At 46.3% G+C, this 19,771-nt stretch overlaps 1 protein-coding gene across 2 annotated transcripts in view; it reads right to left on the reverse strand.

Annotated features, from left to right (window-relative positions):
* Positions 1–19,483, reverse strand: part of CERS6 (ceramide synthase 6) — a 245,764-nt gene extending 226,281 nt beyond the window's left edge. The window contains exon 1 of one of the 2 annotated variants that reach the window (XM_019480492.2): positions 19,166–19,483. In XM_019480492.2, coding sequence (XP_019336037.1) covers positions 19,166–19,335 — 170 coding nt within the window. In that variant the 5' untranslated portion in view covers positions 19,336–19,483. The remainder of the gene's footprint in view (positions 1–19,165) is intronic. The other variant, XM_014599583.3, reaches the window with a different exon arrangement.
* Between the last annotated feature and the right edge of the window lie 288 nt (positions 19,484–19,771).

A 19,771-nucleotide genomic window follows, 5' to 3' on the forward strand; every position in this document is an offset into this window, starting at 1 on the left:
CCTTATAGGCTTGGCAGTGCTACGCTGGTTAGCACTACAGATTAAAGGGACCTGGGGGTCATGATTGACTACAAAATGAACATGAGCCTTCAAGTGATGCTGCGGCTAGTAAAGCTAGCAAAATGCTGGCTTGCATCCACAGATGCTTCTCAAGCAAATCCTGGGACATCATTCTCCCCTTGTACTCGGCCTTGGTGAGGCCACAGCTGGAGTACTGCGTCCAGTTTTGGGATCCACAATTCAAAAAGGATGTGGAGAAGCTTGAGAGGGTGCAGAGGAGAGCCATGTGCATGATCAGAGGTCAGGAAAACACACCTTATGATGAGAGGCTGAGAGCCATGGGGCTATCCAGCCTGGAAAAGCACAGGCTCAGGGGTGATCTGGTGGCCACCTATAAGTTTATCAGGGGTGCTCATCAGGATCTGGGGGAACGTCTGTTCACCAGAGCGCCCCAAGGAATGACAAGATCGAATGGTCACAAACTCCGCTGCGACCGATTCAGGCTGGACATGAGGAAGAACTTCTTTACTGTCCGAGCCCCCAAGGTTTGGAATAGACTGCCGCTGGAGGCAGTTCAAGCACCCACTTTGAACGCCTTCAAGACACATCTGGATGCTTATCTTGCTGGGATCCTATGATCCCTGCTGACTTCCTGGCCCTGGGGCAGGGGGCTGGACTCGATGATCCTCCAGGGTCCCTTCCAGCCCAAATGTCTATGAAATCTATGACTGGAGCCCTCCCATGGGGCCAAGTGGCCCCTGAGCTATGGAGACATGGGCAGGCTCTGTAGGAAAAAATTGGGCCGCTCACTGCTTCTGCCTTCATCCCACCTCTCCTGCTACGGGAGACAAGCTGTGAAAGCCTGCAACATTACAAACAGCTACGTTGCAAACTAAACTACATGCAGATGTGGTTTAGTTTGCAACGTAGCAAACTCATTTAAATTGTAAAAAACCTTGTACATGTACAGCGTGATGCAATTAAGCCACAAAAACAACCAATTTTCACCACATGTACAAGCACCCTAAGAGGACACATGAAGATTCTCCTGATGTAGGGAGATCCATCCCTTCAGAGGACCAGCCTTCTGCTGCCAGCCCACCAGATACGTGGTAAATGCTGGAGATAGAAAGGTACATAACCAGCCCCTTCTACTTGGCCAATCCAAAACTACTGGAAAGATCCTTGTGGATAAACTACTGCTACAGCTGTAAATTAGTTTAAGGGTTATTTCAATTTTCTCAACTGGCATGTCGGCTAATTTGAAGAGGCAGTTTTTCCATGGGCCAGGCCCTACACTGAACATGTGGTACAGTTCCCTGTGGTACAGGGAACATGTGGTACAGAAGCCAAAATGCTAGCGTGTTAGTTTTCTATGAAGCTTTTGTAAATTTTTAGTGAAGAATTTACTAAAATTCCACAACTTCCACTTTTTTTCAGATTTAGGAATACTAAGTTTTGTACAGTCTGGTGAACTTGAAGTTCTTTGGTGGGATTTATTTTAAGGTGCAACATTTGTTCTAACTTTCCATACTAGTTACATGCATGAATTGTTCAAAAACAAAAATCAAGATTAAACCTTGACTATATTCATGTACCTCATGACAAATGTGTGTCAAATCACAAAAAAGGCTTCAAGGGGATGAGAGAGAATACAGAAAAAAACCTATGTTCCAGCGAGTCAAATTTCTCCCATCTTCATTTTGGTCTCAGAGGGCACAGTTACTGCATAATAAATGTAGTACTTGTATAACCAAGTAAATTTTAGGGGTGCATCAATAAAGATCCTTTTGTCCAATACCAATGGCCAATTATTAGCCAGCCATATTGGCTGATACCGATTCGATAGCTGATATGCAGCAGAGAGCAGCATCCAGCCCAATAAGTCTGGGGGGGAGGGGGGAGGGGCATGGGGCCGGAAGGGCATGGGATGGAGCAGTGGGCGGCTCGTCCAGGAGGTGCAGGGGGTACAGAGGGGGAGCAGCTCCCCGCCACTATACACCAACCCCGGGAGAGGTACGGGGGGCATCTGCCCCCCAGATTTGTGCGCGGGGCGAGGGCAAGCTGCCTGCTGTGGGTTCAGGGCCAGGGCCTGCACTGGCCTCTTCCCAGAAGGTGGCTAGGCCACCAGTGGTGAAGCAACCGGGGGGGGAAGGAGGGAGTGGGCCATGGCCCCTGGGCACCTCCAGCATTTGGTGTGTGACCCACCCTCCCGCCCAACAGTTGTCCATCTCTTTACCGGTTACAGCTGGAAATTCTGGCTGTACCCCTCCTTTGGCATGCTGCAATGTCAGTTTTACCGCAGAAGTGCCATGGGGCAGGAGAGGGGGCTCCATACCCTGCTCAGATTATCCCCAGTTGGGTGGGGGGGGTGCAAATGCAGGCATTGGCCCCTGGGTGCTGGAGATCCACGGTACGCCACTGAGCCCATCCCATAGCCCCCCCTCCCAGCGCCGCCACCCTACCCATCCCCGCCTACCTTGAGCATAGCCCTAGGCCAGCCCCCGCATCGGGAAGAAGCTGGCACAGCCCCTGTCCCTGAGCCCACAGCAAACAGCCTGCCTTCACCCCATGCACAAATCTGGGGGGCACATGCCCCCCAGTGGGAGTGCATGTAGCTGCAAGGAGCCCGGACGAGCGGCCTATAGCTATCCCACACCCTGCCCCAGCTTCACTCCCTCCCTCCCCATGGGGACCTCAATCTTCACCTCCCCATGCTCCTTCCCCCACCACAGACTTACCAGCTGGACACTGCTCTCCACACTGCCCAGCTGCATTCCTGGCCATGTGCATGTGGCAGCTGTGTGTATACACATATTTATTGATGACATTATTGGCTACACCAGCCAAAAAAAAGCTCATTTCCAATAATGTCAATTTTCCTTTTATCGGTATAATCAAGTACTAAATTAATGTGTGGTAACCAGCATTACCATGCACACCTTTTAAGTGACACTACTGCACAGTAACCTAATAATACTGTACAGTAGTGTATTAGCATTGTTTGTGCTGTGACGTGCTACTGTGCAGTTAGTGTCTCATGTAGATGTGCCCACTCAGTTGTGGAGAAAATCATGGGACTGAAACTGCATTCAGAATCCAAATGTATGTACACACCACTCATCCTGTAGCTACTTCAGAGCTGGTTTTACTTGAGCCCCAGTACATATCCCAGTTATGATGTGATTAATGTGTTAATCACATTATAAACATATCCATGTTAAACTTTCAGCCAATGTATGGTGCCATAAGGTAGCAAATAAACCACAATAATATTCCACAAAATACAATCATAGGAAATCAAGCCTAAAATGGGCCTCATAAGGTCAACTAGCTCTACTCAAGGTAGGATCATCCCCAACTAAGCCACAACATCCATGTGTCCACTCAGCTTGCTCTTACAAGTTTCCAGGGATCAAGATTCCATGTTCCATTAGAGATGGCCTGTTCCAATGCTCGACAACCCTCCTACTCAGAAACTGCATCTACATGTGCATTTAAGAGAACTAAATTTAATGCACATTAAGCTAATGTGCATTAAGTAGTTTTAGGCAGGTGTCTATATGTGCAGGGACTTGGCACTAAAGTGTGGCACTAAAGTGAGTCCCAAGTCCCTGCAGCCCTGCCAAGTGCCCCTGTGCCCACTTGGGGGAGTTCCAGCCTCTGGACAAATGGCTGCCAGCATTTGGCAACCATGTTGAATCCAGACCCAGCTGCCATTACCAGGCAGCCATCTGGGAAACACTTATCCCTGGCCAGCCCCTTCCCTGCCCAGGAGCCATGTGCCCAGAGGGGCAGCATGCAGCAGCTACCTCCTTGCCCACACTGCCAGCCCCTGCCCATGGCATCCAGTGCCCCACTGCTCCACCCCAACCCCTGCCAGCGATGAGCAGCACCCTGCACTCCTGCTGGCCCTGTGGCCCCCAGAAGCAACCCCTCTCCACCCCCCACCCCCCGCTAGTCCCCAGGACAGCTGCACACCTACCAGCAGGGAACAGGGCACTGGCTGAAGGAGGTCCTGCCCAACCCCCTCCTCCTGCATTCCTCACTCCAGCCCACCTGCCCCACTGCCCACACATCCCTGCCTATCCCCGGCACCACTCTCAGGACACGCACATGGGTGAAACAAAACAAACAAACAAAGACAATTTTATTACCCTCACAACACCCACCCCCATCTCTCCCTCCTCCCCCTCAACAAACAGAACCCACTCCTGCCTCCCCCCACAAAGCCTCTCCACCTCTCTCTCCAAAAACCAACAATAAAAAACCCACTTACAAAGGGAAAACCATATATTTTTGTTTCTTCTAGCCAAGAGTAGGTGCCCAGCACACCAACCTCTGGATGTTCCCTGGGGCTGCATTCAAGCTACCCTTCCAGTGGCAGGGCAGACTGACACTACATTAGTGCCGGGTCATGTCTACGTGTGTGTTAATGTGTGTAAACTAACCATACCTAAAACGTGATGCCTGCATTTGCAGGTATCAAATTTAGGTGCAACTAGCCTACGTTAATGCACATTAAGGGCATACACATGTAGACACATGGCCATAATGCACATTAACGCATCTTGTGTAGATGTGCCCAGAGAATTCCTCCTAATCTCCAACCCAGATTCCCCCAGCAGAAGCGTGAGGCTATTGATCCTAACCCTGTTCTCTATGGCCAAAGAGAAAAGCCCATTTTCATCCTCTCTACCCTTCAGGTATTTGAAGACTGTTATCAAATCCCACCCCACATCAGTCTTGTCTTCTCCAGACTAAATAACACTAGTTCTTTCAGCCTTTCCTCAAGTCTTGCTTCCCTGGCTCCTAATTATTTTTGTCACTGCAATAGACTCCTAACCTGTCCACAAGCTTCTAGAAGTGGGGGGCTCAAAACTGGACAGTGCTGAACAGAGCAAAACAATCACTCTCCCTGATTTGTAACAGGCCCTCCTACTCATACAACCCAGTATGCTGTAGGCTTTTTACAACAGAAGCATGCTGTTGGCTCATATTCACCTTATGGTCTCCAGGTTACAGTACAGTATGTGGAACATCTTCGGGGCTTGTTTGTGTGGCACCACAAACTGAATGTGCAGCACCCCATGCTGATGCTGGCAAATCAGTTGATTGTCAGCATCCATATAGAGACAGAAGTCAGCATCAGAACCAAGACAAATGCCAAGTGCCAATGCTGAAAATATAAGCAGCCACTAAGAGAGCAGGTTGCAAAGCTCTCTGGTATGGGGGGGTGGAGCTAAGAGGCAGCTCCTGAGCCTGGCAGCCTTTCCTGCCTTGCCCTGCAGCCTCCAGGGAAGCTGCAGGGCAAGGCACTTTAAAAGGCCAGGTTGTGGGGAGCTATGCTGTACCTACAATTTTTAAAGGGTCTGGGACAGAGGGACTTCAGGATGGTGGGGAGAAGTTCCCTGATCCTAGGATCTCAGTGCCTTGCAACTTCTAAAAGTCATATATACATCTAGGTTTAATTGTTGGGGCTGGTCCTGAGAGCCCCAGGTCTAGAATCTGCTGGGGACAGCCCTGGGTCCACAGCAGAGCCACCCACTGCCTGATTTGAAGTCCTGATTGGACTGGAGGCAGCTCAGTAGTGGCATGATTGGGATAAGAGAAATGTTATGCTGCACCCCAAACACTGCACCCTCCTGTCATGCCCACCTGGCCATTATTTTAAAATATCTGCCTGGGGCCTTGCATACAAAAAGTTGAGAGTATACTGCATGTTTTTTCAAACAATCAGGAAATATTCAAATACAAGCTCCTCACCCTCTGCAGCAAGTTATGTTTCTTTCACTGGTTCTTCCCCCACCCTCTTCTTTAAAAAAAAAAAAAGTTAGAAACTTTGGAAACTTTAATGGAACCAGAAATAGAAAGTAATGAGATATGCTTTGACTATGTTACTTATTTTGAGAAAGGAGAAATAGAATAGGAATGAATTTCTACTTAAAATTTAAATTCAGAAGTATATATAGCAATTAGCAAATCAAGTTTGGCATCATATGATATCCAGAACTTTGCCAAAGCATAAGATTTGTTTGATGATAGGTTGTCATTTGGACATTACTATAAAAAGGAAAAACCCTCTTCTGATTGATAATGGGGACTGTCGTTCTCTTGGTCTAATTTGACTTGCCAATACCTATCCAGCTTCAAGCATTCCCTCCAACTGACTAAAAGCTTCAGTTTCCCAAACCATCATAAAATTGCTTAGTAATAGGTACACTGCATCCATAACACTTAACTATGAAAGTCTATAAGGTGCAAATCTACCTGCTTTCTAGATGTTCTCACCGTCAGAAATGTCAATTTTTTCCTCCCACTGGAGCAACTGGATTCCTCTATCCGAAAAAGGATATTAGGTTTTCACATAGTTAAGTACCATCTAGCATGGCACTGCCCACTAGAATCTCAGCCCTGCGAGCACACACTTTATGGCCCAGAACTCTTTAAATTAATGCCCTTTTTGAACAGGGAATCCAAAAGCTAATAGACCCCTGACTTCCTCCTCCTACTGCTAAGCACAGAGCTCAGGGTTGCAGTGGCTGGACTTCCTCTAATACCCAGGTTTGCTCAGTAAAGCTAGTATTTCTCTACACTACACAGCTGTCCGAATTAGTGACCTACTCTTCTTAGAGGCTGAAGTCTGTTTAGCCTCTTTGGGCTGGTAGATATGAAAAAAGTATGACGGGTTATTTTAACAAGACTACAGATTCATTATTTGTTCTATTTTTCTTTTATACTGACTTTTCTCTAGTCTAACAATCTAGAGATGGATCGTGTCTATCTGGATAAGCATCTTCAAGTTACACTTCAAGAAGCCCTTATTATACTTCTTGGCTGCGTGTAGACGAAACAAGGGGTGTGTATACACAACACTTTAAAGCGGGTTAAATGCTTTTACACTGCTTTAATAGTGTTAGTGTTTGCACATGTCAGCGGCATATTGTGTAGTAATTCCAGCCACTGTGGCAAATCCAGGGGTGTAATTGCGCCTTAAATGACTTGGGGCACAGAAAACTAAAACTCCAAGGAGTTTTAGCTTGCTGCCCTACCAGCTGCAGAGCAAAGAACCAGGCTCCGTGCAGCTCAGGGGCTCTGCAGGATGCCCTGCAGGCAGCCTGACAGCAGCCTGGGAAGGCAGGCCCAAGAAAAGTGGCGAGCCTGATCTTTTTTTCCCTCAGAGCCTGCCTGCCTGAGCTGCATGGGGGCCTGGTGCCTTCCTCTGCGGCTGTGGTGCCCCCCCAGGACTGCTCAAGCTGGGTGCCTGCAGGCAGGTGTCACCTGGGGGTCTGGGGGGCCACTGCTGCCACAGAGGGAAGCAGCAGCCCCCTCCCTGCAGGCCAGGAACCACTCCACCTGCCAGCAGCTCACCCTCCCCTCCCCACCACCAGAAAGGCAGGTGAGTTCAGGTGTGTGTATGACACGGAGGTTTAAAGGGCCCCAAATTGAAGCAGTGTTTTTAAAAACCCACCGCTTCAATTTAGGGCCCCCACTTAGTCTACACATGCCCTTTGTCTCTAATCGTAAGTCCTTCCCCATTCATCGCAGAGATGGGGCTCCTACATCATCATTCCAGATATGCATCTCCCACCTGCAAAATTATAGTCCATCACCTGTGCTTCGTCTGGGATACAGTTTTCATTGTCACTTAGTATTTCAATGGCTGCCCTTGAATATACAGTTTCTCCTGGTACCATTTTTACACCTATTTCCAAGTAAGCAAAAGGGACACCTCATGAAGGCTGCTTGATCTGTATAATCTATAAGGCATGCTTTTGTATGTTAACTGTCCTTGCTGAATGCCATTTCCTACCTCAGGTATCCAGGTTGGAGCCGTATTGGTCTAGAGGCAAAAGAATCAGAACTTGTGGTGGAGGTGATATCTTTTACTAGACTAACTAGAGTTTTGCACAAAAAAATAATCTTTAATTTCAGGCTTTTGGCAGCTCAAGCTATAGAGCATCACTGTAGTATGTTCACCACTGGAATTTATTGCTTGGTGCCTACTCCCATCTCCTTCCCAGTACAGGGTAGACTTCTAGAAGTGAGGGGAGAGATAGTCCTAGGTAAAGTGTACAGTTTTACAGGAACATTCATAAATTAAAGTAAGCAACAGAATGAAAGAGGGAAGGGGAAGAAGGTTTCAATCCCAATTCAAGTTGCTATTATTTTCTGCCTGAGAAATGGAAGATACAATTTAAGCCACAGAGACCAGGAAAGAGCAGGGCAAGGGGTGAGGTAGAGGGAAATAACAAACCCTGTGTACTAGTGCTGTGCAAAGCTTCAGTAGCCAATTTGATTTGGAGGAGATTCGGCCTGATTCAGTGGCCATATCTCTGAATCCAAACCAAATCAGGAGACCATTTAAAGGTCCAAATTGAATCGAAAGCCTCCGAATCAATTCACAGAGATTCAGAAGGCTTGCAGCAAACAGAAACTAAGAAGAGGGAGGGTGATCTTCCATATATGGAAAAGGCTGAGAAGGGGAGAAAGACTGCTCTGATATTCACGTCTAACTACTGATATTGACATCTGTAACTGGCCAGTGACTGAGATCTTTCCCCACACACAAGTGATACAAGTTTTGCTTTCAACAGTTTGAGGTGCACTTTCACAGAAATCCCTGCACCTATTTCCTTGAAACTTGGCAGGCTTCATGCTCTCTAAAGGGGCTACCATCCCTGCTGTTTTCATCCGAATCTGCAAGAAAATGACAGTTATATGTATTTTAGTGATTTCCTATTACAGTCTATAGCCGAATCCAATCGGGACAGTGATTTGAATCACTGAATCAAATCACTATCCATCCAAATTGGTCGAATCCAAATATGAAGTGAATACTTACTGCTTCACACATGCCTACTGTGTACTATATGAAAGAGTTACTACATTAAGTAGTCTACTTGCTGCTGAAAGTAGTGAACAATGGACTTCAATTGCCAAGGACAGATATGCAATGCTACTCCTTGTCTAAGTAGTATATCAACCTCTTGACTCTATGCTTAATTTTGGTACCAGTATAACTATTTTAGTGACAAACTGCACTCCTAGCTGAAATAGTTTTACTGGTCCAACCTCTATGTGGACAGTTATGTTTGTATAAAGATGTCTTCATAATTATATAGCTTATTTTCTTCCATAGGGAAGAAGTTAGGAATAACATAAGCCAAAGGATTTTCTACAATTATGTTCCCATTCGGGAGGATGTAATGATTTAGTTAGATGGTTAAAGCTACACTATTGGTGTGTTTGCATGGGACTTTGTGTACCTGCAAGTGACCGTTATAAATATTTTTTTATTTATCTCACTAAAAATTGTTAGGCTACTGCATTTAAAAAATGAACTGATATGAAATAGTCTAGAGCTACATTATTTCTTCCTTCTTGAAGGTAAATCTATAAGATACTATGTTTCTATACAGCTTACACATTAAAAAGTTGCACAGATCATAACTATCTGAAAAGTTACAATCAAGTGTTGTAAAAACATCAGTGATTATGGCTGCACAAACAAGTGCAAGTCTTTTGCAAATGGCAAACTTCTACAGCTTAGAGACTTTTAAGACCCTATAGCATAGAATCAGGTGTTTGTTACCTAAATAGAAATTAACTGATTTAGCCTGTACGTTTCTGCTTTTGTACATATGCTGAATATTGGTACAAATGCCTTGGTACATCTTTTAGTTTCTCTCACACCATCATTCTAAAGCAAAACTAGCACTCATCCTCCCCCACATCCATGGTATACTTGAAACCTAAATGAATATTCATCATTAATACAATGAAAGATCTATTCCTTTGCAAATTACTATTAATCACTGACAGAACAGATTCAACATAGGTAGAAGTAGTAGATATAGCTGCAGGCAATTTGGGGCAAACCTGCAGTTATAAAAGCCCTCATAAGGACTCAGTGAGAGGTTTCCATTAGTAACTGGAGCCTCTACTCAGACAAAACTCCTTTAATAGGAGTCCTGCCTAAAAAAAGATAGCTTCCCATAAGTAGTAGAAGTCTGTCACAGAAGCCTTTCTTATCTGAGTTTTGGCCTTGGCTGTCATACTTCAATTGACTCAATATTCTAGAAATAAGCTTTACTGATACACATTGTGCTCTTCCAGAGACAACTTTTCCAATTAACACCCATTACTGAGAGCTGTGCTAACTCGTATCCATAAAAGATATCTCAAATAAGATACTCCACGTATTGTAAATCAATTAAAGGGGGACACTGTCAACTTGACTTAGGCCAAACATTTAAATTTTATAAATGCAGCTTTATAAGACAGAAGACAGATTGAAAAGTTTCCACACTTAAAAGCCACATAGCAAAATGCCTTTCCAATTAAAACCATTATTTTTAAACAAAAAGACATGGCATTGTAACGGTTGTGACCTGAACCCTGCAGCAATGAGTCAAACTGATTATAAACAAAAGGGGAAATGTGGAAATGGGTTTAATTAATTTCATTGTCCAAGCTGAAAGAAATAGAAAAAATAAAAAGTGGTATCTAGTCAGTGAAAAGTACATTTTAAAGAACCTGTTTACCATTAATACTTGGATTAACATGGTTTGAAAAATAAGTGGTCTTCATAGTATACTATTTTACATTGCCAACATCCCTTTAACACAATTTACCAATTATCTTTAGATATCCATTAAATTTTAGTAGGCATGGGTAGATGCATGTCAAAAATCACTATTCAGGTGATTGAGATGTTTCATGTTGATAAGAGACAAAGAAATGCAAAAATCTAGAACTCTTGCTTCTGAAATGATACCTTTATTAGACCAACTAGGAAATCGCAAAAAAAAATCTCTCTGCAAGCTTTCAGGCTCAAAAGCCCTTCATCAGGCTCTGGGAAAATTAAAGATGGTAAAAGTCCCCATAGGTAAGAAATAAATTTCATTTTTGCACAGAGGGAGGTGGAGATCTGTCCCTCTGGGTCCATGAAGTTGGTCTAATAAAAGGTATCATTTCTGAACCAAGAGTTCTAGATTTTTTATTTCTTTTTGTCTCAGACCAACATGGCTACCACGTACATCCCTGAAACTTAAAAGGGACATAGTTAGCTATGTTAGCGTAAGTCACGCAGAAGACTGGATAGATCTGTACCTCGTAGACTAACTAAACTGGAGATCCATAGCATAAGCCTTTGTAAGCAATGAGCTGACTTCATGAACTGCTGTGAAGACACTGCAGGACACAGAGCTTCTAACTAGAAAGCAGTGATTAGAATGCAAATATAGCCTGGGTCCAGGTCCCTGCGGCAGCGAGCAGGGACTGCATGACTCGCCAAATCTCTTCCGAAGCTGTTCCGAATCTATTTGGAGGTTTCAAATCGATTCAAACCTTTTTACCGGTCTCCTGATTCAATTTGGATTTGGAAATTTGGCCACCACATTGGGCCAAACCTCCTCCAAACTGAAATCGACAACCGAAGCTTCGCACAGCCCTACAAAACAGCCATCCAACAGAGACACCTTGAAACGAGTTTAGATAGGTACGAACTGCCCCATGCATCAAAACAAGGGGCTATTCTCAATACCTTCAACTCCCGTGGATCTGCCGACATCCACTTCTGCTCCTGCTCCAAAAAGACTCTGTGCACAGGACTATGGGAACAGCACATCTGTCTAATGATTAGTGACTGGACAAGAAAAAGGAGCATCACATGAGTCATTATACCAGTTATTACCCCAGGGTACCCATAGGTGGTTACCTGAGCCAGGACAGCCTGGTTCAGACTGGGAGATCCTATTACAGGATGTGTTAGGGTGCCACACAATATTAGCACTGTTAAGCGTGAAAACATCTATACATGATTCACAAGATAAACCCAGAGATTTCAAATAGGAATCCATAGAGTCAAAAGCACTGACCTGTTGTAGTCTGAGTTTTTCACAAGAGAAGAACTACTCTGTTCAATTTCTATAGTCATGTAAAAAAGTGAAAATAGGTACTAGCATTTTCTGTGGGGTGTCTCAAGTCTAACAAATTTGAGAACCATGGCACTAACTATACAATTCAAGGATGCCTCTTTTACAGGAGGAATCCTATAGTTCTTGTTTCCACCTAGTTCAGGGTGCAAGCAAAAGTGTCTGATGACAACAGAGAATACAGCCCAGCAGTTTTTGTTACAAAATTTAATTTAAACCATTCTCTAATGCATGACAGTCTTTGTACACGTTAGAATGGTAAGATTTGTGTTTATCCTTAGAGATGAAAGAAGAAATGCTGTTGAAATATTTTAGTACCTCATACATAACTAAAATAGCCTAAGAGGCTGTGTCCAAATGAGCATGAACGTGCAGTACGTGGCGCCGCAGGCCCATCTGCAGTGCCACACACCACTCAAGCTGACATTCTCCGTGCTGCTACTTTGTAGCGCAGAGGGTTTTCTTGACCCTGGAAAATCCAGGGTAAGGCTGTTGGGGCCAGCACAGTTGCTTGCCCCCGCCTCCTCTACCCCACCCAGGGTAACCTGCCACTTGCCAGAGCGCACATGGCACAGACATCCCCCAGGGACAAGCAGCAGCAGCACAAGGTGTGCCTTTGCTACTTGTCCCCAGGGAAATAAACGTCCATGCTTGCCTGGACATGCCCAGAAAATCTACACATGCACTTTACTGCAGAGTAGACTAATTAGCTCTACAGTAAAGCATCACTATCTACATGTGTGCTAGTATTAGGGCACAGTAAACTAATTAACTCCGCTGTACAACAGTACTGTTGGGGCAGTGGTATCTTATGGCAGAGTGATTTACTGTACTGAAATGCGCATGAAGATGCCAGCTGCAGGAGTACATTGCACCTGGTCAGCCCACCTAGCTGGGGCCCTGCTCCACCATGGCTCAAATTGCTGCTGTCCCAGGCACACATATAGATGCTGCACCCAGGAACAGTTTACTCCAACTCGAACTGCTCCAGAGTTTAATTACGTCACATTAATTGCACATGTAGATGCACCCAGAGAGATCAAAAAAAATCCTAGTTATGGATGTCTTAAAGCAGTGGGAGCCAACATTTTTAGCAGGCGTGCCACAAAATTAAGCTTTGTCCTCCCTGGGCGTATCTCCATGAGTGCACACATGCATTTCCCTGGGGATAAACAGCAGCAGCACAAGGCATGCCACTGCTACTTGTCACCAGGGAATACCCCTGCACACAGACTGTCACACAGCAAATTGCCCCCAGTGGGGTAGGGGAGGCTGGGGCCAGCACGTGGGATGGCCCCAAGAGACTTACCTGGGATTCTGGGGGTCTTTCGGGGCTCCAGCAGCAGTGATCTGGGTACACAGAGCTTGGCCAGCAGCAGGAGCGTGGCTCTAGCCAGCCAGGCTCCGGTTTTAGGCAATGCACACCACAGTCACATTCACTGCCCCACTTTTTTCTGCCACAGTTTTTTTTAGATGCTAGGATTTCCCAGTATTTAACTGTGGCTCCCTGCTGCAAATACACACACAGAGAACATTTTCACATGTGCCATGTGTGTTCTGTGGCGTCTCAAAAGCCTTTGAGGTGCCATAAAGCACACATTCCCGCTCATCTGGATGCATCCTGAATGCTACTCTAATCCCCTTCCCCATCTTATCTGCTGCTCTGCTTTCTGCTCACTGCTCAATCTGCTGCCATTTGCTGCTCCATACCCTTTCTGCTGCTATGCTGTCTCTCCCCTCCCTGATCTGCAATGTGCTTCGCGCAGAGGCGGTCCAAGTCACTTACAGCACTTGTGCCACAGGTTGGCCATCTAAAAAGACAGTTAGAATTTACTTTTATGTCAACCTTCATCACCATATCCAAGGGAAGAGGTAAGTCAGTGCATGTAAAAAAAGATTAGAACAGTAAGCTGCATCTTACCCTGAGGAACCAAACTGAAGAGTTTTTTAACTTCCATGGGTTGGAGCGACGGTGCTTGCATTACATGGAGTTAAACAGAAGCCATTATTTTATCTTTTATTTAGCTCAAGCTCTGCATGCTTCTTTCCTAGATTTGGGAAAGGGTACTTTGGGCCTGAACGACTCTAACTCTAACATCTCTCCCAACTATACAGTTGGCCCAATAAAAACAAACAAACAAACAAACCCTTGTCTCATTTAAATATCTTCAAAAGTACCCGTTTGCTTTTCTTGGTTTAGATCATTTGTTAAGCACTGTAAAGCTGTTCAAGTCTGACATAACCATCATTAGCTACACTAAATTACATTTCTGTAGACCTAGAAGTTCAACAGGAAGAAATTCATCCTTTCACAACCATCAATAGCAAGACTGGCCTAGCTACTCTTAAGTTATAAAAATATAAATAAGGGCCTTTAGACCTTTTGTGGAAAAATGACAATTTTTCCACCTCAAACAAGCATGGAGACCATCATTAGCAAATGAAAAGGTATGGAATGGAAGTCCCAGCACAACTTTAACTCTCTCTTACTACTGCAGAGAGGTAGTTATCCATCTCAGTCAGGGAGACAGATGGCTGGAAAGGTGGTTCTCAGAGCAGTGGTTCTCAACCTTTTTAGACTCAAGGCACCCATCAGAAAATACCAGCTTTTAGTTTTCACTCGTTTTTTGACTACAGAAAAAAACAGTACAGCCATTCTTTTGTTGCAAAGAGCTCAGAAAGCCCACAACAAGTCAGAATGGTTTAACATTATGAATTGTTTAAAATCTCTGGATTTATCTTGTGAATCATTTTTGCACATTAACCATGCTAACATTGTGTGGCACATTGTGGCATGGAGCACTTTGAAAAGATCTCAAGGACACCATGCCACCCTGGCTAAGAATCACTACCCTACAGATTAACTGGTTCAGAAGCATGGCCTTTTGTAGGTGACAGCCTACTTCACCAGTTGCTATTCAGATGCTACAGAATAATCAAGCTTCTCTAAACCAGCTAGTCTCTAAGGCTGTAGATGCAGGACTGCTTATCCCAGAATTTCACCTGGATTAAGCTGCAATGCTTCTAAACTGCAAATGCTGCTCCTCTGCCAGTAAGTGACAAGTAAGAGCACATAGCCTGGCCAACATGTCCAGGTTACAACCCACAATAACCCTACATACAACCACGTCCTAGAAAAAAGCACTAGCACACTTTATGCCACACACTTCAGAGGCACTTGAAACATGACAGTGAACTTGAAGGTCTGTGGGATCCTGGGACAAAAGGCTTTCTCCCACAACAAATATGACATCTATTTAAAGCAGGGCTGCCACACAATAAAAAATGTGATCGCGATTAGTTGCGTGATTAAAAATATTAGTCGCAATTAATTGTGATTTTAATTGCACAGCTAAAAACTCAAAATTACGTGCAGAAAAACTCAAAAGTTATGCAAAATTAGGCAGGTACTTTTTATGGTTTGGGGGTGGGTGTGGGGGAGGAATTTGTGAAGGTGTGGAGGGCTGTGGGTGTGTGGAGGGTTTGGAGCCTGGGGAGGGGGTTTTCCACATACCCTAGCAGGATGTGGAGTACTGTGGGGTCAGGAGTGAGGGGCAGCAGCAGGGCTGTGAGGACTATGGCTTGGGAGCGAGGGACACAGACACCACCCAGCAGGCAAGTCTGGGATGGGACGTGGGAGACGCAGATCGAGGCCCCCACAGTGGGGGAGGGAATGGGGCAGGGGCAGGGCTGGGGTGGGTCATGGAACAGAACCAAGACTTGTCGGGGGGGAGGGGTTGGGAGGGCAGCACTCCCACTGCTATGCGCACCCCCTGGGGAGGCATGGGGGGCACGTGTCCCCTGAGAATTATGTACAGGGAAGAGGCGAGCTGCTGCTGTTGGCTGGGGCTCTGTGCCCTGAAGCCTTTGCCCCAGGAGTCACGCAACACTATGTTGTGCTTCCCACAGCCAGGCAGGGAGGGGATGTGGTACAGCTAGCGTGCGTCTCCAAGAGCAAAGGCAGTGGGGCAGAGAGCCCCACAGTGGGCAGCCCACCTCCACCTCACACACAAGTCAGGGGGACATGTCCCCCATGCCTCCTCCGGCAGTGTGCACAGCAGCAGGAACCACCCTGCACTTCTGGACGAGCTGTGGTTCCATCCCACAGCCTGCCCTCGCCCCAGGGCTGCATTCACCCCAGTTCCCAACTCTGCCCCACTCCCTCCCTCACCATGGGGGCCTCAATCTGCCCCCCTACTCCCCTTCCCTTTCACAGACTTGCCTACTGGGCACTGCTCCAAATGCCACCGGACCGCATTCCTGGCCACCTGCAAGCTGCGGCTTTATGTCCATGTCTGTTCGTGACCCTCCCCACCCCCCCGGCTGCAGCTGCCCACAGTCCATGCCAGGGCTGCCCTGTGGTTCTCTGCACTGCTATCACTGCCCCGTGGGGTAGTCCAGAGGCAGCAGTGACAGTAGCAGAATGGAGCCCAGGCCCAGGTTCCAATACCACGTGCACAATTAACATATTAAAAAAAATTAACCTGAATGATTAGTGCATTAATCATGATTAATTAACAGCCTTGATTTAAAGCCTAAAGTGCCACTGTCTTGTCTCGCTACTGTAAAAGCTAATCAAATTAATTTCACTTTCCACGGAGGTAGGTAAAACCACACTGTACTGTACCTTAACTTGCAAATCTTAATGTTTTGCTTTAAGAGATATTAAGAATATTTTATCTGACATGTCTTAAAAAGCTTATATATACTGTGGGGTTATGAACATAACAGAATAGCCATATACATAAAAGTATAGCAATAACTTTTTGTACACTACATGATTTATTTTTTTGGCTGCTAGGGACTATAAGAAACTCTAAAAATTTGCTCTAAGAGACAGTTTGGCACACAGAGTGCCAGCCATTCACAAGCTAATTTTAATACATTTTAAAAAGAAAAGCATGAGTATTTTAAGTTTTAAACATGCAAGAAAAATGCTCATTAATTCAGCAGATGTTCTCTCTTGTCTCTTCCAGATCTCAACAGCTGAGCTAATTGAAATTAAATTGTATAAACCCTTAATTTATGGATTTAAATTAGACAGTCGGCTTTTACAAAACAGATGAAGGCCAGACAGTTTGACACAAACAGCTACGTATCAATAATAATATGGTTTGATCCTCTTTGGGGAAGGACTGCATAGACATCTAATAAGCAAACAAATAAAATCCTTCTCACATGCAAGTCAATGACACGGCTTCCACTTAAATCACTAAGGAGAAAAGGAGGCTCGGTTACTTTTGTAAAGCTTGTTTTAATGAGCATCTCTATGTTAATATCATAGTTGCTCCATACCACGTGGATTAATGCCACACCAATGACCTAACTGTACTCTCACACAGATTGGTAGGAGTTTTGCAACTGACTTCAATAACAGCTGTATTGGGACACAAATGTATATTACAATGATAGCTCATAAAAGCTTTGCAGGAGGCTGTTAAGTTGCATCAGGCTAATGGAATACATTTTGCAATGTGAATTATTGACCCTGCTTGCAGTGAAGGATTATAAAAAACTTGCTGATTTCCTGAACTGAGTAACCATGTGTTTATAGAACAGTAGATATTTCAAAATTATTTTAAACAGCTTTTTAAAATTTTTGAGGAAGAAAAATAACTGCAAAATTAAAGATATATTAAAGGTTGCATTAGAACTAAGAAAGAAAATTCAAAGCTCAGGTTTAGTTGTCTGCTTGGCTAACTGCTCTTTCATCCCAAGTTAGCCCTGCTGTGACTACATATTGCAGGTCATATGGCACCATATGTAAAAAAAACATACTCCTGCCTCAAAATGTCTCTCCTATTGTAGGAGCTTAAGGAGAGACAAGAATTAAGGGCAATTCCTTCATATCATCTAAAAGGTATTTTACCCTTGATTTATACTGCTGTTAACATCTAACAAATTAAGCATAGGAAACCTTTAAATTTCCAGTTTGTTAACTTTTCACCAGGTATGTAAAGCAGGACTGAAGACTGCTTCCACAGACAGTAATCAAACACAAGCTGTGACCACCCAAGAGAACATGTCCTCTTATTGGGATAGACAGCTGATATTTCACAAACCCCAAATCCAGACATCAAATACTAATACCTTCTCTCAGACAAGGTAATGCAATGCGAATGAGACAAAATAAATATCTACCTCTCAGATTTCCAAGGTGATCAAATGCAATTTAGCAAAGCATACCAATATTCTTGGTCTGGAATGTAATAATTACTAGTTTTCATCTGTCTATCTTGGATATCCTGTAATCATCACAGAAAAAAAAATGCAGCCAAGAACATGTAGGTGTCTGCACATGGAATCATCCTTTTGTTCTTCTCTAAGGGAATAGTACTCTTCTGCAACCTGGCATACTGAACAGCTCAGAAACTAGTCCAGATAAGCAGACGATCAGGTGAAGCTTGCTCATCACCCCAGAGATGGCTGCGATAAGTAGAGAAGCGGGGAAGTAAATACGGACTTCTGAGGAAGGACCCTTTGATAGGCATGTTTAAAAGCATGGGTATGGAAGCGTACCTGTTTTGGAAACCCTGCAGTTGTATTTGGAGGCACAAGAATTAAACAAGGAACAGTTTCATCTACTGCCTGCCAGTTCCTCTTGGGCACCTTGCAGCTTTGGCAGCTGAGGATCCTGTCCATGGCTACAACTGCAGTACTAAACACATTTAGCAATGGAGTGATACAACACAGCCCCTTCCCTTCAGCCACCTTCCACACGTGCTTCCTGGGTGGCGGGGGCGTGGCCCTCCACCTGGCATCTCTTGAGCAGCCCTGGCAACATTTCATGGCAGGGGGCATTAGCCACAACGATCGCCCGCTCCACCTGTGGCGGGTTGGGGTGTTAGGTCTGAGTCGTGTCAGGGGTGAAGGCTAGTCTGATGCAGAGGGTGCATTACGGTTTGTATGGGATGGTTTTGGTCGGGATGATCCTGCCTCAGGCAGGGGGCTGGAGCCTGCAGGTCCCTTCCCGCCCCACTTCTCCCGGACTCAAGGCAGCAGATACATGCAGACACCCCCTCCAGCACCGCAGCTCCGGGCGGCACAAGCCAGCACGGCCAGGGGTCCCAGCAGCCGCCTCCCCAGCCCGGGCGCGGACAAGCGCCGGCCCCAGAGCCGGGGAGGAAGCGGGGCCCGGGCCGGGAGGGCAGCAGGGGCGCGGCTCCTAGCCGCACGCAGAGCCCCCGGCCCAGGGCCCGCATCCCGCCCCCGCCCGCCCGCGGTACCTCTCGAAGACGAGGCGAATCATGAAGATGCAGAAGGCCAGCGGGAAGGCGAGGTAGAGCTCCTCCGCCTGCGGGAAAGCGGCTTCCTCCGTGCTCTTCAGGTCGGCCCAGGTGACGTTGTGCGGCAGCCAGAACCGCTCGTTCCAGAACCAGGCGAGGATCCCTGCCATCTTTGCTTTGTCTGCGCCCGCCGCCGCCTCGTCTCCCCCTCGCCTCGCCCCTCCTCGCCCCGCCGCGTGTGCGTGTGCGTGTGGCTGTGGCTGAGGATGCGCGGCTCCCTGCGCGCCCCGGAGCAGCCGCGACCCCGCCCCGCTCGGCTGCCGCCGCCGCCCTGCCCCGCAGCCGCCTCCCCCCGGCCGCGCTGGGCTGGGGCCGCCTCGGCTCTCGCAAGGCCTCGCGCTCTGATTGGCTCCTGCCGGCGCCAGCCAGCCAGCCCCGCGCCCCGCTCCCCCTGCGCCCCGCGCTCCCTCCCTGTGTCGTGCGGGCGCCGCGTAGGCTTTGCGCTCTCGGCGGGTGGAAACTTTGCGAGCCGGAGCTGGAGTCCGGTGAGGACGCGTCCCTTGCAGCTGTGCAGACTGGAAGCAGACGTCAGGGCGGCGGGAGAAG

Source organism: Alligator mississippiensis, chromosome 4 (genome assembly GCF_030867095.1).
Source record: "Alligator mississippiensis isolate rAllMis1 chromosome 4, rAllMis1, whole genome shotgun sequence".
NCBI classification, from domain to species: Eukaryota; Metazoa; Chordata; order Crocodylia; family Alligatoridae; genus Alligator; species Alligator mississippiensis.